At 65.8% G+C, this 24970-nt stretch overlaps 1 protein-coding gene across 1 annotated transcript; it reads left to right on the top strand.

Annotated features, from left to right (window-relative positions):
* Window positions 1–633: 633 nt before the first annotated feature.
* Window positions 634–24469, top strand: RTN4R (reticulon 4 receptor). The gene is made up of 2 exons (XM_069497441.1): window positions 634–844; window positions 22789–24469. Exons 1-2 carry the CDS (start codon window positions 823–825, stop codon window positions 24186–24188), a joined length of 1422 nt encoding a protein of 473 aa, XP_069353542.1. The 5' UTR covers window positions 634–822; the 3' UTR covers window positions 24189–24469.
* Window positions 24470–24970: the final 501 nt, after the last annotated feature.

Raw genomic sequence — 24970 nt, 5'->3', positions numbered from 1 at the left:
TCCCTCCCTGGGATGGGGCAGAGAGGGCCTCAAAGATGGGCGGGGGCCCTGGAACTTTCTCAAGCGTTGAGCTTCCCTTTACTTACTGAAAAATGGAGGCAATCCCACTCCAGCCGAGGACTGCTGCGCAGGGGCCGGGGGTCTCCAGGATTCAGTGGGGCAAGGAAGGTGAAGGGCCAGGCAGAGTCCTGAGGCGCCCCTCCCGTCCCCAGGCCTCGGGACAAAGCCCTCGGCGGCCGCCCGGCCGGCGCGGTCCGGGCCAGCCCAGGGCGCCACCCTCGGCCCGCGCCCCCAGCCCGCTCCCGCCCGGCCGCCATCCCCGCGGCCGCCTGCAGGGGCCGCCGCCTCTTCAGGAACGCGCCGCCTTTGTCTGCGGCCGCGCGGCGCCCGAGCGGCGGTCGGCGGGGCGCCCCCTGCGGCCCGGCCCGCGCCCCGCCCCGGTCCCGCCGCCCGCGCCGGCCCGCGCCAGGTGAGCGCCCCGCCCGCCGCAGGCCCCGCCCCGGCCCGCCCCCGCCCCGCCCCGGCCGGCGGGGGACCGGGCGGCTTCCTCGCGCGTCAAACCACATGATCCCATAAAACATTCATCCGCTCCCGGCCCGCGCCGCGAGCGCCCCGCTAGTCCGCGCCGCCGCCCTCGCCCTGCGCGCCCGCGGCCCGAGCCCAGCCCGAGCCGGGCAGAGCGGCGCGCGCCGAGCCTCGTCCCGCGGCCGGGCCGGGGCCGGGCCGGAGCGGCGGCGCCTGGATGCGGACCCGGCCGCGGGGAGACGGGCGCCCGCCCCGAAGCGACTTTCGGTCCCCGACGCGCCCCGCCCGACCCCTACGATGAAGAGGGCGTCCGCCGGAGGTGAGTGGCCGCGCCCGAGCCCGGCCGGCGGGGCTGGGGGGCAGGGGGGCTGCTCGACCCTCCCCGGGGCGCAGGGCCCGTCCGGGGCTGCCGAGGCACGGGGAGCGTCGCCGGGCGGCGGGGAGGCCACCGCAGTGCTGCGCCGGGCTGGGGCCGCGGGCGCCCCGGCCCGGGGAGGGCGGAGCCGGCGGCAGCAGGAAAAGTTGCCTTTTCCCGGGAAAGTTGACGGCGACGGCGGGGCCAGGGGTGGTGGTTCGGGGGTCCCTGAGGCTGGCCCAGGTCCGGGGTGGGGGCTGCAGGCTGGAAGGGCGGGGTCTGGCCTCGGAGCGCCCCGCTGCGAAGGGGTTAATGAGCGGGGTTTGCAGAAACGTGGGTACCGAGCGGAGGTGGGGGTGTCGGGCCGCCTCCACCGCCGCCTCGCCCCGGACTCAGCCCAGAACCTCCTGTTTCTCTGAGGTCAGGCCGCAGCGGGATGAATGGGGGCGGTGGCAGCAGTGCAGGGCGTGGGGCACAGGGGCGTCCCGGCGCCGCCTCCCGGGCCGGCGGTCAGAGAAGGCGGCAGCGTCCCCCCATCGGCAGCCTGAGCGCCCCCGCGGGGCTTGGCTGAGAGGCGCGAGGGGCGGTGGGGCTGGCAGCATCCCATTCCTGGCAGCCCTCCTGGGACCCTGCCCCCAACCCGTTGTGAGGTCCGGGAAGTGGGGGCAAGGGAGGGTGGGGTCCGTGTGAGTTAGGCGTGCCCTGCCTGGAGGGTGCTTCCCAGGTGCCCACTGGGCTGCCCCGCTGCCCTGCCGCAGGCTGCACACGTTTCCGCGCACGTGCACGGGCCTGCACGAGCTGCACACTTGGACGGGGCGTGTGCACGTGCGCAGCACTGCTGCCCGTGTGCACAGGCACACACACTGTGCGTGCACACACGGACCGCGCGGCACATCCGTGCCCTCGCCCCCGCCTGCACGCCCACGGCCACACACGCGTGCATGCAGTATGCTTGCCGTGGTCTCCACACTTAACACATACCGGGGCCCCTCTGACGAAACCACTCCCGCGCCCACATGCTCCTGTGAGCAGGGGAGGCTTAGGGCAGCTGGGGCCACAGACAAGGGTGAGACACCCTTAGGGCCACCTGTCTGTACCCCCATGTCCTGGGAGTCTCCCCTTCACAGCCCCTCGGCGTGCACGCGTGTGTGTGTATGTGTAACTTCATATGCGTCTGCACGTGTGTGTCTCTGTGCGTGACCGGGTGTGCCTGTGGGCACGTCGGCACATGTCTCGTTGCCTCCCGGAGTCAGTGCCCCTTGTGTGCCCAGGCGGGCTGTGACCGAATCTGGAGCGGAGGGCCTGGAACCTGTCCAGGGGCTCGTGGAGCGCTCCCACGAGCGGGTGTGCGGGTGTGCGGCGCAGTCTCCCAGCCACTCCCCGCCCACCAGTGCTGGGCAGTGGTAGCCTGTGCAGGGCTGGAACCAGCCGGGCAGGGAAGACCCGTTTCAAACCTAAGGTCGACACTGAGATAAACAGGCCTGACCCTGGGCACACTCAGCCACTGCTGCAGCCCGGCTGACTGGAGCAGGTGACTCAGAGGGGCCTGTCTCCAGCGCCTTGCTTTCTCCGTGGCAGGGACCTGCTTGGTGAGGGGTTCCTGCCTGGTCTCACGTGCCCCGGCTGTGGGGAGCACTGGGCAGATCCACCATGCCGGGGCAGGGGTAAGGGTGCCGCCGACCCACTCACACTGTGGGGAGGACCCCCGGCTGGGGCTCAGAGAGGTGGGCCACACCTCCTGCTCCCCAGGCACCACCGCTGTCCTCATCCAGAGAGTGGGGACAGCCAGGGCATCCTAGCAGGGCATGTGGGGGTGAAACAGGCCAACAGAGGGCAGCTGCAGCGCAGGCCCCTGTGAGCAGTGGGGCTGGCCACTGCTTTTTCCTGAGCCCCGGTCGTCCCATCTGTAAAGCGGGCATTGTCCCCATCCTGCTCCAGCGGGGCGAGGAAGTGAGCTCCTGTGCCAAGACCAAGCTGGGTGGAGGTCAGCACCTAGACACCCGTCCCCCCGCAGACGGGCACGCACGGGGCCTGGCATGGCAGACGGGGGCCTGGTGTGGGTCCAGGCTCAGCCACCTGCTGGCTGTGTGACCTTGGGTGTGCCGGGTCACCTCTCCCTGCCTCGGTCTTCCTCACCTGTGACACGGGCCACTAACTGGGGACTGTTGGGAGCACTTCGAGGCTGAGGCCTTGTGAAGTCAGCCCAGCTTCCCCCATGGAGTTCTGGCTCCGATGCTTCTGCCTTCAAAGTGCCCAGGACGCCTGCACCCTCCACCCCACCCCCACTCCTCGGGGGTCCTCTGCAACCCCGGTGCTGCCCACGAGGCCCCTCCCTCCTGCCCCTTCGAAGACGGGCAGTTAAAGCCCCTGGAGTCAGGCAGCTCAGCCGGGGCCCCAGGCGGGTAGAGGGGCAGGGGGGTGCGGAGGCGCTGGGGGGTGTTTCCCGAGCTGGGCAGCCTCCCTGCCCTGCCCATCACCAGCTGGGGGCCTGCAGGACCCCCAAGCCTCAGTTTCCTCATGCTGGGATCCCTCCGTAGGGAACGGCCGTCTTCCTGTGGTCATGCAGTGAGAGGAAGGGGAGAGGGATGCGGGGGGAGTCCGGGCCAGCGGGTCTCAGCGGGGAAAGCTCCCCCACGAGGATGGGCAGGGCCCCTGGAGGGTGGAGGGAGGTCCTGCTGTCCTGGGAGGCTGGGGACTGACCGTGAAGGGGGCCGGGGTTGGTTTGCTGTTGCTGCTAGTGACGGACTGTCTGTGAGGACCAGGGCTTGTGGGGCCGTGCCACCCCCTCACCCCACAGCCCACTGATGACACTGCCCCCAGCGCCATCCCCTCCGTGTGCCCCCAGCCTTGAATTCGTGGGCAGCCAGTGCAGCAGCAGGAGGGTCCGGGCGGCGAGGCCAGGCTGGGCAGGAGGCAGAGGGAGCCCTCCTGCTGTCCTGGCCTGGGGCCCAGAAAGCCCCCCTGGGAGCCTCGGTCTGTGCTTCCGGGAAAGGGGCGAGGAGAAGGGAATACAGGAAGCAGTTCCAGGGTGACCTGGGTGAGTGAGCCAGGTGTGAGCCAGGGTGTGACAGAGCAAGTGTGTGAGCAGCAACCCGCCCTGGCTCTGTCTCAGGTTACCGAGGGCTCCTGGCACTTGGCTGTGCCGGTCGATGAGTTCATGCTGCCCTCCCTGCCGGCCCCTGCTGAGCCACGACCTCTGACCCCCAGGCACCCAGAGGCTCAGGCAGTGCCCCTGTCCCGCAGCCTGCTGCACCCACACCCCAGCCCAGGTCTCGCTGGCACCTTCCAGCAGCCACATCCCCGACACCGCGCTGGCTCCCAACTCTCCGTTCACTCATTCATTCGTTCCTGGCCTGTGAAATCACACACCGAGCCAGGCAGACATGATCCGTGCCGTCATGTGTTTCTAGGATCAGATGTGTTACAGGACAGATGGTCGCAGAGTGGCCAGGGCAAGCCCCACTGGGGTGGCGGGCACATGGTCTCGCCCGCCGCAACTCCCTGCCCGGTCCCGGGGCCCAGCTGGTTCCCCACACGCCAGGTGTTCTGTGCTGCAGTTTCGTCTTTTATCACTGTATTTTAAACATTTTGCACCTTGGGAACTATTCTTGAGCATCATGGGTTACCGGCGTGCGTGGAATCCCTTCCTGAGAATGCACCATGATTTATTTATCCAAACCTGCACTGGCCTCCCGCACTGCCCGCAGCCGTGTGCTGGGCACAGGCAGACACAGCTCCACACGCCCACCCCAGCATGTCCTCAGCTGGCACCTGTCAGGTCTGGGGCTGGTCACGTGCCCCTCCCCTGACACTTGGGTCGACTTCTGGGGACGGGGCACGGGGCCAGATCCCACGCCCCTCCCAGGCCCGCTGAGGCCTTTGGCAAGTGTGGGTCCACCACGTGGGCGATCATAGCGAGTGGGATTGGCTTCCGCTGTCGACCGGAATTCCGGCCCTGAAGATGGCCATTTGTGCAGTGACCACCACCTCTCTCCTGCCCACTTCACACAGCCTCTGGCCTCCCTCACTATGAACTGCTGGGGGCAGAAGGTGGCACCGTCCCACAGCTGTGTCCCATCTGAGGGAGGCAGCCCGCGGCCGGCAAACCTCCCGGAGTGGCCTTGGGGAGGCGCTGACCGCGTTGGCCCAGGCGGGCCTGGCAGGCAGGGAGCCCCACAGGCACGTGGAGCTGGGCTGAGCTGGGGTGCGGGGTGGCAGGAGCCGACCCACCCTTGTTCAGAGCAGCCTGCCCTGTGCCCCAGGTGCCCCTGGGTCTCTGGCCAGCCCCCTGGCATTCTTAACTGGCCGTCACGGATCATGTTGAATGGAATCGCAGTTCCTTGGGATGTTGGTGGGTATTGAATAAGGGTTAAGGGTTTTGTGGTCAAATTTGGGACCCACTGGGTTAAATGATGTCAACAGAGCTCCTTTACAGCAAGGCATTTTAGGGCCTCGGTTGTGGAGTGGGCTGGCCAGTGCCCTCTCTGACGGGCACCCCATTTGATGCGTTTCAGGGCCTGGTGTGCCTAGGAACCCATTTTAGGAAACCATGGCTGAGGTCCCTCAGAAGGCCAAAGGGGGAGATCTTTGGGCCCCCAGCAAGGGCCCCAGGATGGGTGGGCTGTCCTACACAAACCCTGCACCCTCGGGGCACCTGGTGGGTGGAGGGACCACTGCTTCTCCCAGCAGTGCGAGGCAATGTGCAAATTTAACCTTTGGATTTATGACTCTATTTCTTTGCAGCAAATGTCACGGGAAATGTCAGGCCAAGGCTGAAGCTGGGCGAGGGGCCCGTTGAGGAAGGGGGTGGGGCCGAGCAGGCTGGAGTGGGGCTCCAGGCCCCTCACCTCCTCCCGGGAGCCCTCTCAGATTGCCGCTTGCCCACCTGGGTCCCCAGCACTGTATCTTCAATTCGTCCTGGCCATTGTGACCTTGTTAAGGTGTTTTCTTTGTTTGCCTCCTGCTGGGGCCTAGATGGGGCCAGCTCGGGGGGCCTGCCAGAAGTGTGTCCCTGGGTCAGTGCCCTGTGGGTGGGAAAACGCTCCCAGTCCTCAGATGTGGGGTGTGGGGCTCTGGGGGTTGTGGGTGGGGGCTGAGTGCAGGCCCAGGGCCAGGAAGGGCCCTGCACACAGTGGGTGCTCAGCGAAGAGCAAAAGGCAACGAGTGGATGTGGAAGGTCGAGGTGGATTCTGGGTGGGAGTCCACGGCCCCAGACTTACACGGCCCCACCCTCTCCTGGTGCCAGATCCCGTTGTGAAGCCCAGCCTGGCGCGGACCCCAGGTCCTGGCAGTCTGTCAGCGATCGGTGACCACCTCCCTGCCGTGTGCAGGGCCCGTGCAGCGGGTGGCGGGGGCTCAGCTGCCTGGGCGGCCCCCGCAGCCTCATGTCTCCCCTGCACTCACAGCTCCCTCCCCTGGGCGTCCCAGGCCCCCCAGGCAGCATGTGCCGGCGCTTCGTCATCTGTCCCCAACATCCAAGCCTGCGTCCTAACCTCCTCACTCCACCCATCCCCAAAGGCACGTCCAAGACCAGGCTGGCCATCTGCCCGCACACCCCTCCATCCCACCCCAAAGGCTGCCTCAGACAGGCCCCCCCCCCACCCATCCTGGGGCTGGGGCTCCCCCAGCTGCCTGCCTGCCATCTGGGCCTCCACCCTGGACGCTTTCCTAACGCGACTCCAGCCAGGCCCCGCCTGCCTGCCCCGTGACCAGGCCTCAGCACCTTCGTTCTCAGGGGCTGGGACCAGAGGTGTGAGCGCCTTCCCCTCTGCCCTCCCCAGGGAGCCCCCACCGCACCTCTGTCCCCTCCCCATCTGCACGTGTTCCACACAGCCTGGCTGAGGTGGCTGCTCTGCTCGGGGGCTCCAGAGCCCACCGTGTTTGCGCCTGGCGGGCCACCCTCCGTCTGAGCCTCCCTGCTCGGCCCTGGGTGTCGTGAAGCTGGAGTGGGTAGCGGGGCAGTGCCGCCCCAGGGCCTGGCAATGAGGGAGCTTGGGCAAGCTGGGGGCTCCTGGGGCCCCTTCCCACTCCGGCTGGGACCCTCCCATGCCCCTTCATGCGCTCAGCAGAACTAGCTGTGGAAATAGGCTGGTGCTGGGGCCCTCACCCCCAGGGCCTCCCAGAACCCAGGGCCTTCCTGCCTGCCCTGCCCTGGGGGCTGCAGGGTGGACCCCGGGCACCGCCAAGCTCCCTGGAGCAGGAGCCTCTGCCCTACGGTGGGAGGCACAGGGGAGGGGCCGCTGTCAGGGGCTGCCCCTCCCTCCGCAGTCCTTCTGCCCTGGGGTCCTGAGGGCAGGCAGCCACACCATCATCCCCGAGCCCCAGTGTCAGCAGGGGAGAGACCCTGGTGGGGTGGGACTGCGTGCACAGGCTCCAGGCAGGGCTCGCAGCTGGGGGGTCCCGAGGGGAGGCTGGGTCCATGCCAGGGGTCTGCACTTCTCATCGAGAAGCCTGAGGCACAGTTCAGGTCCCCAGGCAGGAGCCTGGCCACAGGACCTTTGCCGTGACTTGGGAATTTGTTGTTTGGAGGCTTCTGTCCCACCAGTCCGCACCGGCCTCGAGGTGTGGTGTGAGGGGCCCGTGTTTCTGCCTGGTCCCCGGGCAGGGTGGGGCCCAGGCAGTGGGAGGGCGGACCACCTGCCCCCAGGGTGTGGCCTTCACCCCAGATGCACCTCCCTCCCCTTCACCCCCCCCAAAACGTGGCTAGACGCAGAAATCATAGGAAGGGCAGTTGGCAGGGACTGGGGAACTCCACGGGCCCAGGCCTGGCCGGCCACCATCATGGCAGTGGAGGGAGGGTGTGGGGCCGGCCCAAGGTCATGCAGGAACTGCCCCACCGGCCCTCCTGGCCCCGCCTGCCTCCACGCTGCACCCGCCAGGAGCCTGGTGGCCGTGGTGCTACTTCACGGAGCCCCGCCGAGCCCCACACGAACTCCACTCGGTGTTCCTCCATCCGCCCTAGCTGAGGCCTCCTGGCTCCCCCTGGACTCATCCAGGCCCTGCGTCCTCAGAGAGCCCAGAGCTGGCCGGTGTCACCCTGCCCCTGCCCCCTCCTTGAGGCTGGGTGAGGGCCATGGCCCCTGAGCCCGGCAGGGACGGGCCTTGGGGGCTCTCCCTGGGGGCCATAGACGAGCCCCCAGGGCCACCTGTGGCAGCAGCAGGACTGCCCTTGCTCCCCGGGCTAGGAGTGCCCCTGCCCCACCTGCAGGGGCTCTAGGGACTACAGGCCTGAGTGTGGCCTGGCAGGCGGAGCCACAGCGTCCCCAGGAAGGCCTGCGCCTCCCCGTCCCGGCAGGGTTAGCGGACACCCACACAGGGGAGGGCGGGACCGGGCAGGTCCCTGTTGGAGAGGCCCTGGGGGCACTGGCTTCTCCCTCTACTCTCTTGGCACATTCTTCCTGGTGTCAGTTCCAGGCCAGCCCCGTGCTGGGCAGGAGGGACTCTGAGGTTCCTGAGGCGGGCTCTGCCCACCAGGTACCCCAGGTTCCAGGGGGATGCCCCAAAGCCCACGAGGTCTCCGTGGGTGCTGGGTTGGGAGGAGGACCCTGAGGCCTGACCCCCCACGAGACCCCCACTGAGGCCACACTGGCCCCAGGCCTTAAAGAGGAGCTGGCGCTGCTGGCTTTGGGGACAGCGGTGGGGGGCGCCTGGCAGCCAGAGTCCGAGGAGCAGAAGCCCCTGTGAGGTGGGTGGGGCAGCCCTGGGTGGGGCAGAGGGAGGTGGGGGCACAGATGAGGAATGTGGGGGGCCCAGAGGGTGCGGAGGGAGGGATGGAGGCTGTGGGGGTGGAGGATGGGTGAGCCCCCCCAGCCCCGGGAGAGGCCCGCCCGCGGCTCTGATGCTCTCGGCGGCCTGACACGCGGCCCCTGCACACCCGGCCGTGTCCAGGCTGTCTGTCATCTCCCTGCCTTGGCCCCAATTTATGTCAGGCAGAGGCTGACACAGGGACAGGTGTGACAAGTGTCTGGCTTCCTGTTCGAAAATTGGCAAAAGAAAAACTCTTCCCATAAAGATATTCCATCTACGTACCTCCCAGATGTCACCACGAGGACCCATCAGGACCCAGACAGATGGCAGTCCTAATGCACTCCATTCTTCACCTGCTATCCGAGTGGCGGCCGGCGCCCCGGGTGGCCTGAGGAGGGCAGTGGGTGGTGGGTGCTGGGTGAGGCACCCACCCTCCTGTGGAGCTGTCCCCGCCCCTGGCCTGTCCCCAGCTCTGTCCTGGCCAACAGGGAGCCCGGGGGTAGGTGGCCCAGAAGGCTCCAGGGGTCCCAGCACCTCCACCCGCCTAGCTTCAGGCAGCGCATGCCTGACCCCAGCCTGGGCATGTGGCGGGAGTCCTGTTCCCCTTCCTGGCGGAGGCATCGCCCTGGGATGGGGGCAGGGGTGCAGCATGTTGCTCTGCAGTGGGGGGCTGCTGCAGGTCTGCACCCTCCCAGCCCAACACCCGCTGCCTGCCAGGCAGCCCCGTATGCATGCTCCCCACCTTGCTTGGGTTTACCCCACCTGCCCCTCAGCCCTCGTCTGCCCAGGGCCACAGCAGGACACCAGCAGGCCCTTCCTAGCTGCAGCGTGGCTTTGGGGGCTGGGCTTTCTCTGTAGGGTGGGGTTGGTGGTCCTTCTCGGGGGTGACAGGAGGTGCTTCCCCAGGGAGAGGCCCAGGGCAGGCTGCCCCATTCTGGGGCGGTGGGCCAGGAATTCCCTGCGTACCCACCCTGGGCCGTGCCCCCCTCCCCCCCCCACAGCTTTTGTTATCTCCATCTCCCCTGGAGGGAATGAGTTCTGAGAGGCTGGGGGCCTGCCTGAGGCCCCACGCAGACAGAGCCAGGGGCCCAGACCCTGGCCTGTTCCTCAGGGCCGGCGGTGGCGGGCAGGGCCCCATGCTGCGGGGCTGCTGAGGGCTCCTGCTGCCGCAGCCTTCCGGCTGGTCCCGCATCAGCGCATGAGGCCAAACAGAACACACCAAACATGCTCTGGATTTTACCGGGTTATGTCATGGTAGAAAATCTGGAAAAATACACCAAAGTTTGAAGAAAGAAGTGTCTGAGTCAGCTCAGTCTGCTCTAGCAAAATGCCATAGGTTGGGTGTCTCGACAGCAGAAATGTATTTTCTCCCGTTCTGGAGGCTGGAAGTCCGAGATCAGGTGGCAGCGCGGGTGGGTTCTGGTGAGGGCTCGCTTTCTCTGCGTCCTCACGTGGTGGGGGAGGCGGGTGGGGAGAGCGCGAGCCGGGGGCACTCTCTGCTCGCTCTCGGGCCTCTGCTTCTAGGCCACTAATCCCATCGCGAGGGCTCATCCTCACGACCTCATCGAACCCCGCTCGCCACCCAAAGGCGACACCTTCAAATACCGTCGCACTGGGTGTTTGGGCTTCAACACGTGAATCTGGGGGACACATTTAGCTGTCACAGAAGTGAAGCCACTCATGGTGCCACTCAGAGAACCCACCTTGGGCCCGGGGGCCCTGCGGCCACACCCCCTGCAGGGAATATCCGTGCCCCGTGGGCCTGTGTGCCGGGGCTGGGCGGCTCGGGGAATGCTGCCTCCACAGCTGCGCAGAGCCTGCCACTTGGCCACAGCGGTGGGCGTCTGTTGCATTCACATGACAACATTTGCAGAGCACCTACCGTAGTATGCTGGTCACCAGCCCTGGTCTGCTCCCGTGGAACCCACAGCCCAGGGGGCCGATACTGACAGAAGTCAGAGGCCTGCTAAGGTGACTGGTGCAGTGTGGGCTGGAACGGACAGCCTGGCCGTGGGTGGCAGGTGGAGGGGTGTCAAGGGGACCCTGGAGTGGGCCCACCCCAGAGCCCTACCCAGACCCTCACAAATGAGAGACATGGCGGTGCCTGAGCTGGGCCAAGCAGCAGGGCTTGGGGGTGACCCAGGCTCGCTGTCTGCTGCAGCCACGGCGGGGGCTGGGAGGCCGCTGGGAGGGGGGCGCTGGCGGCCCAGTGGGCTGCAGGCTTCACATCTGCGGCAATGGGGAGAGGTGCTGAGGCCTGGGCCGGTGGGCTGGGCAGGAAGGGAAAGGGGGCTCCTGCGAGATCGTTGTTACTGGGGAAAAGGCCTGAGCCTCTGCAGGCTTGATAACCCAGAGGCGTGGAGTCCAGCCGAGTGCCAGGTGCCCTCTGCAGGGTGAAAGGTCAGGCTGCCCGGAACCCCCCTAGGGGGTCCCATGGGGGGTGCTGAGTGCAGCGTGGCCTTCAGATGCTCCAGGACCCCTGATGGCCCCATGGTGGCCCCCAGTGCAGTCTTGGGCTCGGGGAAGCCTGTGCCCTGGGCTTGGTGAGGTGGGTCCCAGAAAGAGGAGCTGAGGAAATGAGGCCGGGGGTGCCCGCCTCCCCTTCCACTGGCCCCGCCTGGTGGCACATCCACTTCAGGAAGTAGCCGAAATACACTGACCTGCTTTTCGGGGAGGCAGCGGTGCCTGGGCTTCTCGCCCTCGCGGGTGGGAAGCCGCCGGCAATTTCCATCCCAAACTGATTTCAAATAAGGAAGAGTGATCACGCACGATCATATAGGAATGATTTATCACTCGTTAATAAGGGAGCAATTACTTATTCATGTCACCCTGCCTGCACGCCTCGGGCTCGGTTGCAGAAATGTGTTGGGGGCTCTCTGGAAGCCGAGAGGGTCTGTCTGCACTCGGCCAAGGTCAGGGCCCAGGGGCTGAGAACCGACGCCAGGGTGTAAGGCAGTGCCCGCCAGGCCGGGTCTGGGGCGGGGACTTGGATCTGTGACCAGGGAGGGGGAGCCTGTGGCCGTGAGGGCACAGGAGGGGCGGGGGAGGGCTTGCTTGGGTGTGAGGGCTGGGCCAGGAGGGCGCGGAGGGCGCGGAGGGCGCGGAGGGCAGTGGCTGCCCGGCCAGAGCTGCCGCTTCGTGTCAGGACTGCAGCGGCTTCTGAAGCCAAGAGCCCAGAGTGTCCTGGGAGGCCCAGATGTGTCCTTAGCCACCCTCAGCTGAGCAGGGGGCTGGCGTGTGGGGCCCTGTCCCTGCACCAGACGCCAGATGCCCTGGCTGTGCGTCCAGGTGCTTCCTGAGCTCTCGCCGTCCCTCCTTCTCCCGCACCTGAGACACCTGCGTCTAACCCACATTTGTCTGCACCTTCTGGAAGGCACGCTTTCTTTCTTTTTTTTTTTTTTTTTCTTTTTCTTTTTATTTATCTCTGTTTCTGAGATTTCAGTGCCAAATATGCAGCTGTTTTTCAAAACAGCAACATTTTAGTCAACAGGTTAAAACCTGCACCAACCCTCCAAGGCTGGTCTTGCAAGTTGGCTCTAACCCCATCTCCCCAGATGGCAGCCACTGTTGTCCCGTTCTCTGGTTTTGCCAGTGGTCACCGTCACATTTCCACGCCTCCTACCCCAACCCCGCCCTCTCGGCACACACCCCAGCACGGTTGGCAGCTGGGGTTTCCCAACCCGGGTCACATAAAGGCTCTGCACTGTCCCACCAAGGGCCTGGTGGGGGTGACCTTCCCCCTCTTGCAGGGCCTTTTGTCTTTTCTGGGGTTTACAGTTGACTTTGTTTTTGTTTTTTCCTCTTGTTCCATCTGCCGCGCTCATGGGCTTACCCCTCCCACCGCAGGGCGTCTGCCGGGGTCTCATCCTTCCCCAGGGGCGGCCCCACCCCAGGCCCTGCGACTCCCTTCACGCCTGCCGCTTGCAGCCAGTGCTGCCTGGGCCCCCGCGTCCTCCTGTGTTCACAGCCCCTTTCTGGCTGCAGCACAACCACAAGTCGCTCTCTGGGAAGGCGGAGTGCGGGGTCGTGCTCGGGGTCCTGTGTGTTTGCGGGTCTGTGCAGGCAGGACAGGCAGGACGGACCCGTCCCGACTCCCACGGGGGCTGAGTCCGCCCTCCCCGCGCCGCCGTCTTGTGGTCTCCTGGCATCAGTGCACCGTGGCGCCCACGGCCGCCACGTCTCCTCGACCAGTTTTCCTCCTGAGCCTCAGACCTGCCCAGGCCCCCAGGCCCCCAGGGCCCGCCTCACAGTGGCCGGGTCCTCAGCACTGGGGGGTTTTCTGGTATTATTTCTTTGATAACTTTTTCCCCTCTGTTTTTTCTGTTTTCTCTTTCTGGAACTCCCCTAAGACAGATGTTCGACCTATATTTATCTTCTGAATCTCATTCATTTTTTTTTCATTCTCTTTTTGTTTTTCTTTCTGGAAGATTTCCTTGACCTTGTTTTCCAATCCTTATATTGATTTTTTTTTTAATTTTAGCAATTCTATTTCTAATTTCCAGGCACTCTTCCTTGTTCTCTGATGGCTCCTGGTTCACAGCACCCTGTTCGTTTTAAATCCCTTTCCATCCCTAGGGGGACACTAATTAGATTTTTCTCTTAATTTTTGTCTTTTCTCCACACTGTCTCTTCTTCCTCTATAGTCATTTTCCCTCCTTACCTGCATTTGGCACCTTTTCCAGACGCCTGGTGGTCGCTGGTTTCCTGGTCACCTTCACAAGGGAGGCTGGTTGAGTGCCGCGTGGAGATGGGGCTCCTCTTCCAGCCAGCGGGAGAGGCCCTGGGTACCTGGGTACCCCCGGTGCCCGTGGTGGAGACACCCTTTCTCTGGGTGCCTACAGGGGAACAGCCAGCTGCGGTGCTCCCTGCCCCTCGAGGAGTGCTCCACACCACCGTCGTCTTAGTGGGTCTCGGGAGGGGCAGACACATCTCTCACACAGATCGTGTGTAGAACACGTGGTGAGTGGGCATGGCAGGGGGACCACCAGCGTTGTCTGAGAAGCTGCAGCGACTCAGCGTTCTGGGGGTGCTGGGGGTCTCCCGTGAGGTGAGCAGGGCCCAGGCCTGTCTGTCAGCCTCCCTTCTCTGCTGAGGCTGACAGTGGTGGAGCCGGCAGGGAAGCGGCTCCAGGTGTGTTTGCAGCAAAGCCTGGCCGCCCCACCCTCCTCCGGCCCAGACGTCCTGCCGCAGCCTCTGCTGGACAAAGCAAGGGCTGGCTGTCGGGCCAGCCGGGGTGGCCTTGAGATGCTGGAGCAGAGGCATCCCCATGGCTCTGGATGCCACATCTGCCTGTGCCTAATGTCCCTAGGCTCTTCACCTGAGACAGGCTGACCAGGATCAGACCCACAGGCCTCTGAGGAGGCCACAGAACCCAGGCCCACCTGGGCAGGGTTTCCAGGCTGGAGGTGTCTCTGGGGCCTGGGGGAGCTGGCCCATCGTCGTCCTCATCACAGGCGTGGAGACAGACTCAGAGGGGCCGGGAGATTGTCTAGCTACTCAGAGAGGAGGTGCAGAGGCTGCATCTGAGCCCAGGGCTGCAGCACCCCAGGGCCCACCCTCAGCCAGCCCAGGGAAGGAGGCCTGGCCGGGGGTCGAGGTGCTGTGGGGGCCAGGGTGGCTGCCCTCCCCGTGTGCCATCCCTGGTCTCAGAGTCTGCACTGGTTGCTGGGTGAGCAGGGATTGTGGAGCCCCAATCATTTTCCCTGTCCCCTGGCCTTGCTGGTGCCCTTGTCTGAGGAGTGGGGTTGACAGTCACCCCCTTACTGTGCCGTGGGGATTGTATGTAACCCTCAGGAGTGAGGAAAGTCTGCGCCTTGGGCTGTCCCAGGGAGGCAGGGGCCCCCATCCCTCCCTCTGCCTCCTGGTCTCCTTGCTGCTGGGCCCTGTGTGAGGCGGGGGGGTAGAATGGTGGACCGACGGGGCCTCCACAGAAGACAGATGCTCATCAAAGGAGCCTGCACAGCCTCGAGACACCGATGCTGGAATGGGGCATCTTTGGGTGAAACCCTGCCCAGGGATGTCTGGTGTCCACTCAGCACTGGCCTCCACTCACTTGTCTCTGGGGCTCCCATCCTGTCGAAGGCTGGCTGCGCCCCAGGTAGGCTCCACGTCAGCCCCAGGCTGCCCTCCATCCAAGGACCTTACACAGAGCTCGTGTGATTATGATGGCGATGGTGGTGGTGGTGATGGTGATGGTGATGATGATGGTGATGGTGATGATGGTGATGGTGATGGTGGTGATGGTGGTGATGATGATGATAATATGATGGTGATGATGATGGTGATGGTAATGATGGTGATGGTGGTGATGGTGATGGTGGTGATGATGATGATAATATGATGGTGATGATGCTGGTGATGATGATGGTGATGGTGATGTGGTGATGGTGATGGTGATGATGATGATGGTGGTGATGGTGATGGTGGTGATGATGATGATGATGGTGGTGATGGTGGTGATGGTGATGGTGATGGTGGTGATGGTGATGATGATGATGATGGTGATGGTGATGATGGTGATGATGATGATGATGGTGGTGATGGTGGTGATGGTGATGGTGATGTGGTGATGGTGATGGTGATGGTGGTGATGGTGATGATGATGATGGTGGTGATGGTGATGGTGGTGATGATGATGGTGATGGTGATGATGGTGGTGATGATGATGATGGTGGTGATGATGATGATGGTGGTAATGATGATGATAATATGATGGTGATGGTGATGGTGATGTGGTGATGGTGGTGGTGGTGGTGATGATAATATGATGATGATGATGCTGGTGATGGTGATGTGGTGATGATGATGATGGTGGTGGTGATGGTGATGGTGATGTTGATGGTGATAACAAGGACAGCAAACGCCTCCAGAGCTCACTTTCACCTTCACGATCCTGGCCATGGGTCTGCAGGAGCAGCCAGGCCTGAAGCCACTGAAGGAGGCCCAGGGCAGCCTGTTTGCACAGAGGCGCCACACTCCCAGTCCTCTCTCCTTTCCTGGACCGAGTCTTCTCCCTTTTGATATTTCTTTGTTCTTAACTGTGAGGACCCTGTTAGTAGAGGCCCAGAACCTCGATGTCCTGGGAAGAGCGTCGACACTGACCTGCCTGTGACCCCTCCTTCCAGGCCCTGCCCGGCCCAGGGTGGCAACTTGATGTTAATGGGTCAGCGGGCCACCTTGGTGTGACCTGGCCAGAGCCCCTGGCACGCGACGCAGGGAGGGACCTCCCAACCCCTACAGGGTCCCAGGGCAGTTGATTGTCATGGAGGGGCTATGGCGCCCGAGACCCCCTCAACCTCAGTTAAACCACCGCCCACCCTAAAACCATCTCCCCTAGATCTGTCTCCCCTGAGGCACCGTCAGGGTCCCTCCCTCCCAAGCGGGACTGTCACCCAGCACCTCCTCCTCTGTCCCTTTGCTCCTGACAAACAATTTTGTTCTCTTTGTGTGGGGGGTTGAGACAAGGTCTCGCTATGTTGCCCAGGCTCGTCTCCAGCTCCTGGGCTCAAGCAGTCCTCCCTCCTGGCGTCCCGAGTGGCTGGCACTGCAGGCACGTGCCACCACCACGCGGGCGTCCTTGTTTTTAGCTTTCCTCTTTTGTGGATGTTCAAGCCTCCCGACAGCCTCTTTAGCAAAATGACTGGGTTTTTTTGACCCGCAGGGCATTTTAGAAACCCTTCTCTCCCCCCGCCCACCCCCGATCCCCATGAGATGCTGACCCTGCACTAAGGTGAAGGCCACTGGGCTCTGTTTACATAGGCCTTGACAGGACAGTGGTCTTCCCTGACCCTTGGTTTCCTTTTCATTAGGTAGGGGTTAAGGTGACCTCTGCTGGGGCTGTTGCGAGGATGAAGGTGGCAGCGCCCACCCGCAGCAGGCTCTCACTCACAAAGCAGGTTGGCAGACTGTTTCTGTAAAGGGCGTGATGCTCAACAATTCCAGCTTTGTGGGCCACGCAGTGTGTCATAACAGCTCACCCTGCCGTGGTAGCAGGCGAGTAGCCACAGCAGTGTGTGAGCACACAGGTGTGGCTGTCCGCCAGGAACACGTCCTTCACAGAAGCAGCCGGCCTTGGGCTGGTGCACCAGGTGCCGGTAGCCGAGGAGGTGCTGGGCCCCTTGGCTCTGACGGGAGGGTCCACTCTGGCCACCTGGACACAGGGCTCTGACCTCGGCCAGGGGCGACTCTAGTGGGGTGTCAGGCTGAGGAGGCCATTTGCCACGTTGGGGATCTCTCCTCCCCTGGAAAGGGCCCACTGGCCCTCCCTGCCTGCCCCCGGCCGGGCACACTTCTGCCCTATTGGGATGCTCTGTGGTCTCAGCCAGCACTGCCCCCAGCTCGGTGTCGAAGGTGAAGGGCTGGGCTGTGCCTGGGATGGCTCAGGTAGGTCCTGTCCGGCTGCTGTCCTCCTCACTGGGGCTGGTCTGAGCTGCTGCCAGACCCGCACGTGTCTTTTCATAGCAGAATAAATTCTGCGCAGGCAGAGGCTGCCCGCCTGCCTTGTTGGCCATGTTTTACAAGTGCCGAGGGCAGGAGGACACGTGGGGCTGTGGCCGCCCACTGCAGTGGACCGCAGACCCTCTACCCCGGCCTGGCTCCCGGGAAGGGCCCATCACAGCGACCCTCTGCTGCTCAGCTGCACCCGCCTCGCCCCAGGCCCGGCAGCCCAAGGCCCAAGTGGATGTGCTCCTGCGGCGCCCCCGGTCCCTGCCCTTGTCCTCAACCTGCCTGCTCGAGGCTGGCACGTGGCCTCACAGGCCGTGGTCAGCTGTGTGCAGGCGGCAGGCCCAGGGTCTGGGGCGGTGAGGGCGGGGGCTCAGGTCGGGGTGCTCGCCCTGAGAATACATGTGGGGCCTGAGGGGGGCAGGACCCAGCACTGGGCCTGCAGGGCTGGGCACACGCCCGGGGCAGGGGCGGGGCGGGGCGGGGCGGGGCGGGGCAGGTGTGTGGTGTGCGGTGCAGGCCCGGCACAGGGCGTGGCCCCCTCAACCCCCAAGGGCAGGGGCGGGGTGGGGCGGCCCCCCTAACCCCCCAGGGCAGGGGCGTGTCCTCATTAGCATCGTCAGGGGACTTGAGCCCGCACTGGCCGGGGGATTAAATTAGCCACAGCATCAGGATGGGCCCATGGTGGAGACAGAATTGTCCCGATAATTAGGCGGCAGTGTTTGTTGGTGGCCTGATGGGGCAGGGAGGAGCGGGAGTGGGCTCTGGCCTCCTGTGGGGGAGGGACACTGGCTGAGTCCCTGGAGCCCAGTGGCCCGCACTGGCCGTGTCCTGGGCTAGACTGGGCTTCAGCTGGACAGAGCCCCCAGGGCGGGGCTCACTGGGGCAGATGCTGAGCAGGCTGGGCTGGACGGGGCGAGGCTCCGGGGCCCTGCAGGTGAGCACCCGGCCTTGGCCAAGGATGAATGCCTGAGGTGTGGGCGCTGGGCTGAGTGTCCTGCCCACCAGAGGGTCTGCCTAGACCTGTGGGCTCCTGGGCTCCGGCCCTCGTCCTTGTACCTTTGGGCCAGCTGAGGACCCTCCTCTGACTCCCCAACATGGCACCAGCCTCGCAGCACGGTGGCCGCCCATGGTCAGTGTGTCTGCAGCGCCTGGCCGAGGGCTGGAGGGAGCACTGAGGGAGCGGACAGCCCTCGGGTGAGCCCGCCGTCCAGGCCTCCAGCTGGGCCAGGCCCCTGCCCCGCCAGCCTCAGTATCTGTGACGTGGAAGGTGGCCCCTCTCCAGTGTCATGCTGGCTGGGAACTTTGGGACCATGCCGCTTGGGTTAGGCATTGGGGGCTAACCCTCTACTGCCCAGCCAGGCCTCTCAGCACCCCAGTGCCAGGGTGCTGGGAATCCTCCTAGCCCTGGGGCTATGGGCAGGTGGCTTCCTCCCACCAAACCTCATTTTCCTCATCTGTAAAATGGGTCAGTAAACTTGACCACCGCCCCCTAGGAGAATTCATCGGACTGGGGCCCAGCTCAGGCCTGGCCTGCTGGCCCTGGGTCCACCAGCGTCCCATTGTCTCAGGGTGAGCCTGGACAGGCCCGGACAGGCCCGGCTGGGCAGGGGTGAGGTGTGGGGCTGGGCCTGGAGCCACGTTAGCCCAGGTGCAGCGCCCCCCTGTGTGGTGGGCGTCCCTGCCCGATGGCAACCTTACCTGCCCGCCTAGGCCCTGCAGCCTCGTCCCGAGAAGATCGATAAGGAGCAGGGGCCCGCCGGGCTGCTGGGGCTGGTGGCCACACCCACAGGACACAGGGCCCTCGGCAGGTGGGCTGCCCCCTGGGGAGCTGCTGCCACCCTCCTGCCCCCAGCACCTGCAGCCCCAGAAGGACACAGGAAGTGCTCTGGGAGGGAGAGCAGCCCCTGCACGTGTCTGTGGGCCGGAGGCCGGACGGCGGGTGGGCGTGCGTGTGAGAAGCGAGTGAGGACATGGGGACAGATAGACGGGGAGGGGGTGAGTCAGCGGTGGAGGCCAGCAGGAGTGGGGAGCGGGTGCTGGGAGGGGTGCCCTGATCCTCTGTGGTGTGGGGACGGCACGGGCCCGCCACCCCCGCCCGGAGCTATTTCTGGCCTTGGTGTGCTGAGCTGTGGCCTCCTGTTCTGCCTCGTAACTGTGGTCTGTGACGTGGCCGCACCACGGGGACATGCCTGGTGTGTCAGAGGATCCTGAGCTGCCCGATGTCCCGGCCCCTCTGCTCCCCTCCCTCCCCACAGCCTCCGCCCCAGCCTGGGGGCAGCAGCTGGGAGCCTGCCTGGAGCTGCCCCTCCCAGCTATAAGAGGGCACAGGAGGGCCAAGTGCTCCTCTCCTGTCCTCGTGGCAGCCCAGCCCCCCACAGCCTCGTTCCTTCCCCGGCCGCGGTCCTTCGAGCTTGGCTCGACACGCCTTGGGGCCCCTCCGGGCAGCACTGTGGCTCCCGGCCCACCCTTCCTCCTGGATGGTCTGGGGTGGGGCAGGCAGGGCTTCACCACACGCTCAGTGCCTCAGTTTGCTAATCTGTAGCGTAGTGCTGGTGGGCCCCTCCCAACAACGCGGTGAAGGTGGGTGCCTTGCTGCCCCGTTGCGCGTGGAGGCCTTGAGGCCCAAGGCACTGAGCCGACGGACGAAGGCCGGTGCTCTGGGCCTCCAAGGCGCCATCTCTTAGCTTGCCAGGTGGAAGCAGAGGTGTCCCTGGGGGACAAGAGGGCAGGGCTCCAGGAGCCGTGGGAACGAGGAGGACACCAAAGAAGGCCATCCCAGCTAGGCTCCCGCTGCAGCTCCAGCTCGGCTCGGCTGGCTGCTGCTGGGGTGAGCTGCTGACCTCAGCAGCCGCCTGCCTGCCTGCGGCTCCTGCGGGTCCCAGAGCCTCCCGCCCCACCTGCTCGCTCCCTCCTCCAGCCCCGTCCCTCCCAGCCCCTCCCCTCGCCCTCCCACACTGACCGTGAACAGCACCCTTTGCTCACAGGAGCTGGTGGTGCAGGTGTCCACCGGGCCGCCTGCTGCTCGCGCTGGGGTGACGCACCAGGCCTGTATGCCACCCAGTGTCCTGGGCCTTAGCCTGGTGGTGCGGGGTCCTGTCCCCCTGGAAAAGCTCAGAGCCTTCCAGGCAGGGCAGGCTCTTGAGCCAGGCCTGGGCTGAGACTGGAACCCCGTGCCCCACCCCAACCCTGACAGCAGCCCGCTGTCCTTGGGGAGGGCCCCAGCGGTGACCGTGACTGGAGGAAAGAGGAGCAAGGCTAGGCCTAGGGATGGCAGGAGAGGCAGTTTGTGCCGCTTGGAGATGGGGGAGGGCGATGAGGCCCGCGGCTGGGGGGAACCGCTGGGGCCCGGGCAGGCTCAGGTGGGCCCGGCCGGCTGGGTCGGGGCAGCGATGCGGGGCCGGGGGCTGTGCTCCGAGTGCTCTCTCTGTGGGAGCTGGGGCTGTCTGCTCACCACACGTGCGTGCGGGGTGGGGGATTGAGCTCACACTGAGAACTGGGGGACAGAAAGGAGAGAGGGGCTGGGGGCAGACCTGGACGCCAGAGAGGCCTGTGGCCCAAGGGCTGCAGAGCCCAGGGGACAGGTCAGAGTGAGGGCCGGAGAGACCTTCTGGGGTGGGGTCAGAGGACACCCCCCCCCATGACCTGGCTGGGTCTCCCTCGCCCCCAGGGCCCCTGCTGTGAGCACAAACCTGTGCTGCAAAGTTGGGTTTGATTATCTCATAAAAAGATGCCCCCTCCTGCTCGCTCTGCGGAGGGGTTGCCATGGAGACCAGCGGGCAGGCCCCAAGGGGGCCAGGCTGGAGCCAATTACCGCGGCTGCGGCGGGAGAAAGCCCACCTCGCCCAACTCTCAGAAGTTGGTTTCCGAAAAGCAGCCCTCTCGGCGGGGACGGAGCCGTCGCGCCTTTGTGCCTGGTTCCTGCTTCCTGGCCGGGCTGAGCACCAGGCGGCTGCCCCAACATGCCCCTGCCTCCCGTGGCTCCATCCTGAAGCCCAGCCTGGGGCATTGGCAGGGTGGGCACAGTGGCCTCGGGAGGGAGGAGACCCCTGAGCAGGGACTCGCTCTGGGCGGTGGCACGGCTCAGTCCTGATGTGGGGGGTGCGGTCGCCATGTGTGCCAGGCGATCTGTCTCAGTGGGACCAGTTGGCAGCAAGGTGTGGTCAGTGACCTGTGGCATGGCGTGGCCGGTGATGGAGTAGTGAGGTCCTGAGCCTGCCCCGGGAGCTCCTGGGGCCTCCCCCCGCCCCCACTCCCGCTCCACCCCACCCCAGGTCCCTCCAGGAACAGCAGGTGAGAGACTGGGGGGCGCTGGCATGACCAGGCCCCGCCTTCCCAGGGAGGGAGCACAGGAGAGAGCAGCAAGGGTGGCCACAGTTCACGTCGGACGCGGGGTCGTGGCCTCTCCTCACACAGCTCACCCAGGGCTGGGTGCCCAGGCCGAGAGGCTCCTCTGAGACCCCATCAGGGCTGCCTTCTCCCTGGCAGCCAACAAATGGCCTGGGGGTGACAAAGAAGGCCCCCAGGCTATGGGGAGGGGGTCTCAGGACCTGGGGACCAGAGCCCGAAAGGACACTCATGCCTGGTGACCACTGCACTTGCTGGGCTTGCTGGGCCCTGGGTTGGGGCATCTGCACTGGCCCAGGCAGAGGGGACCCGGTGGGACAGGGGCCCGAGTGTGGGTTAGAGGGCCCCAGGATCACACAGCTCTGGGTGGGGGACGCTGGCCTGCTGTCCTCTCCGTTCTCCCGCCTGGCTCCAACCCCAGCACTTGGCCGGCCTCAGTCTGCAGAGTCCTGCTCTTAGCCAGCTGCCAGGGACGGTGTTAGCTGTCAAGGAAGGTGTTAGCTGATAACTCAAGTGTTAGCTGATAAGCCGCAACCCTCCCAGGGGGATTCACATTTTAATAGACTCAGTCCTGAAGGCAGAGAGAACCTTCAGCGGGGAGGGGGTCTCGGGCTGGGCTGAGCGAGGCAGTGATGCTCACGGCCCGCAAGGCCAGACAGGCCTCGGCACCCCAGCAAGGGCCCGCTGCCAGTACAGGTGCTTGGTGAAGCCCAGGTCTGGCCCCCAGTGGAGGAAGAGAAGCACCCACCAGCGCTGTCCTTGCCCAGGGTGCATCTGGGTGGGAGGGGTGAGGGCAGGGGGCTGGTGCAGGGACTGGCTGGGAAGCAGTGAGCTCCTCCTCTCCTCCTGGTGGAGAGAAAGAATGAGGCCGGGGGGCGGAGGCTTCGGGAGGTGTTCCTGCCAAGTCAGGAAGTGCCTGAAAGGAGGATGTGTGGGGGAGGGAGCAGCCTGCCTGGGGGGCACTCGTCTTCCCAGCGTGCACGCTTCTGTTGCTGGGGTAGCAGGGGTGCGGGCAGGAGAACCCCAGCCCCGTTATGCTTCCCAGGCCCTGCTGATGTGGGGACCCCGGGAGCCGTGCAAGGCTCTCTGTGTTCGCCGGAGTCCTGAGAAGGTATCTGCAGTTGTGCGCACCTGTCCCGGAGGTGACGCAGTGGCTGGCAGTGGCTGACCCTGAGCGTGACGTGGGGAGTCTGCAGCGGGTTTCCTGGGGGGAGCACGCAGCTCCCGCCGCGTGTGGCAGCCCAGCAGCATCCCTGTGGCGTGTGGAGCAGGGATCCCAACAGCCCCAATCCCCAGGCCAGGCTGGCCCCAGGACAACCCCCAGCATCTGTGGGACCCCCCTGCTCCCTAACCGCCCTGTCCTCTGCCCCCAGGGAGCCGGCTTCTGGCATGGGTGCTATGGCTGCAGGCCTGGCAGGTGGTGGCCCCATGCCCAGGCGCCTGCGTGTGCTACAATGAGCCGAAGGTGACAACGAGCTGCCCCCAGCAGGGCCTGCAGGCTGTGCCCGCGGGCATCCCGGCCGCCAGCCAGCGCATCTTCCTGCACGGCAACCGCATCTCGCAGGTGCCCGCGGCCAGCTTCCGCGCCTGCCGCAACCTCACCATCCTGTGGCTGCACTCGAACGCGCTCGCCAGGATCGACGCCGCCGCCTTCGCCGGCCTCAGCCTCCTGGAGCAGCTGGACCTCAGTGACAACGCACAGCTCCGAGCCGTGGACCCCGCCACGTTCCACGGCCTGGGCCGCCTGCACACGCTGCACCTGGACCGCTGCGGCCTGCGGGAGCTGGGCCCGGGCCTGTTCCGAGGCCTGGCCGCCCTGCAGTACCTCTACCTGCAGGACAACGGGCTGCAGGCGCTGCCGGCCGACGCCTTCCGAGACCTGGGCAACCTCACTCACCTCTTCCTGCATGGCAACCGCATCCCCAGCGTGCCGGAACGCGCCTTCCGCGGCCTGCACAGTCTCGACCGCCTGCTGCTGCACCAGAACCACGTGGCCCGCGTGCACCCGCAGGCCTTCCGCGACCTGGGCCGCCTCATGACGCTGTACCTGTTTGCCAACAACTTGTCCGCGCTGCCTGCGGAGGCCCTGGCACCCCTGCGCTCCCTGCAGTACCTGCGGCTGAACGACAACCCCTGGGTGTGCGACTGCCGGGCACGCCCGCTCTGGGCCTGGCTGCAGAAGTTCCGCGGCTCCTCCTCGGAGGTGCCCTGCAGCCTGCCCCCACGCCTGGCCGGCCGTGACCTCAAGCGCCTGGTGACTGGAGACCTGGAGGGCTGTGCTGTGGCCGCCCGGCCCTCCCGTCCCATCTGGACCGGCGGGCCCACAGACGAGGAGCTGCTGGCGCTGCCCAAGTGCTGCCAGCCAGACGCCGCAGACAAGAACTCGGTGCTGGAGCCTGGGAGGCCGGGCTCGGCCGGAAACGCACTGAAGGGGCGCGTGCCGCCAGGCGACAGCCCTCCAGGCAACGGCTCGGGCCCACGGCACATCAACGACTCCCCCTTCGGGACCCTGCCCAGCTCGGCTGAGCCCCCGCTGACCGCTCTGCGGCCTCAGGGCTCTGAGCCCCCAGGGTTCCCCACCTCGGGCCCTCGCCGGAGGCCTGGCTGTTCCCGCAAGAATCGCACCCGCAGCCACTGCCGCCTGGGCCAGGCAGGCAGTGGGGGAGGCGGGGCGGGCGACTCGGAGGGCTCTGGCGCCCTGCCCACGCTGGCCTGCAGCCTTGCGCCCCTGGGCCTCGCGCTGGTGCTGGGGACGGTGCTCAGGCCCTGCTGACCCCCGGCGCAAGAGTGCTCCGCGGCCAGCTGCGTGTACATACGGGGTCTCCCTCCACCCGCCAGCCAGCCGGACGGCAGGCCCCGCGGGGCAGGCCAGGCCCTCCCTGCTGGACGCCTCCCGCCCGCCACCCCATCTCCACCCATCATGTTTACAGGGTTTGGCGGCAGCGTTTGTTCCAGAACGCTGCCTCCCACCCGATCGCGGTATAGAGAGATATGCATTTTATTTTACTTGTGTAAAAATATCGGACGACGTGGAATAAAGAGCTCTTTTCTTAAGCTGTGGCCTCTCGGGCTAAGGGTGCTGTGGGCGGCGAGAGGCGGGAGTGGGTGCCGGGGGTGCAGCCACCTCCCAGTCGTGAGGCCGGAAGGAACGGGAGTCACCCGGCCGCACGGGCAGCTCGGACACCGGGCGGCCTGGTGCGCTGCCGGCCCAGCCACAAAGACTCAGCTCGCTCCCCGAGAGCTCGGCTGACAGAGCGCGTACCAGGCCCACGGGCCTTGATGTGGCAGCTTGTGGGGGTGTCCGCTCCGGGGCCCCCAACCCCAGCCAGCCCAGCCTGAGCTGCCCCCGGGAGGAGGCCGAGGGTGCGGAGGGCCAGAAGGACCCTGCTCCCGCTGCTGGGGGTGGGCAGGAGCGGGAAACCCTGAGGGGCGTTGGGTGGGGGAGGCCAGGCAGGGCCGTGTGCGCCCTCACACCGCTGCCCGTGGTCGCCCGCCACTGCCGCGGCCCCAGCCCCACACGCGTGTGCCCAGGGCACCCACTTACACCACAGCCGC

This window comes from Eulemur rufifrons, chromosome 21 (assembly GCF_041146395.1).
Source record: "Eulemur rufifrons isolate Redbay chromosome 21, OSU_ERuf_1, whole genome shotgun sequence".
In the NCBI taxonomy this organism is placed as follows: domain Eukaryota; kingdom Metazoa; phylum Chordata; class Mammalia; order Primates; family Lemuridae; genus Eulemur; species Eulemur rufifrons.
The sequence above is the reverse complement of the archived record's forward strand: the minus strand, read 5'-3'. Positions and strand labels throughout refer to the sequence as shown.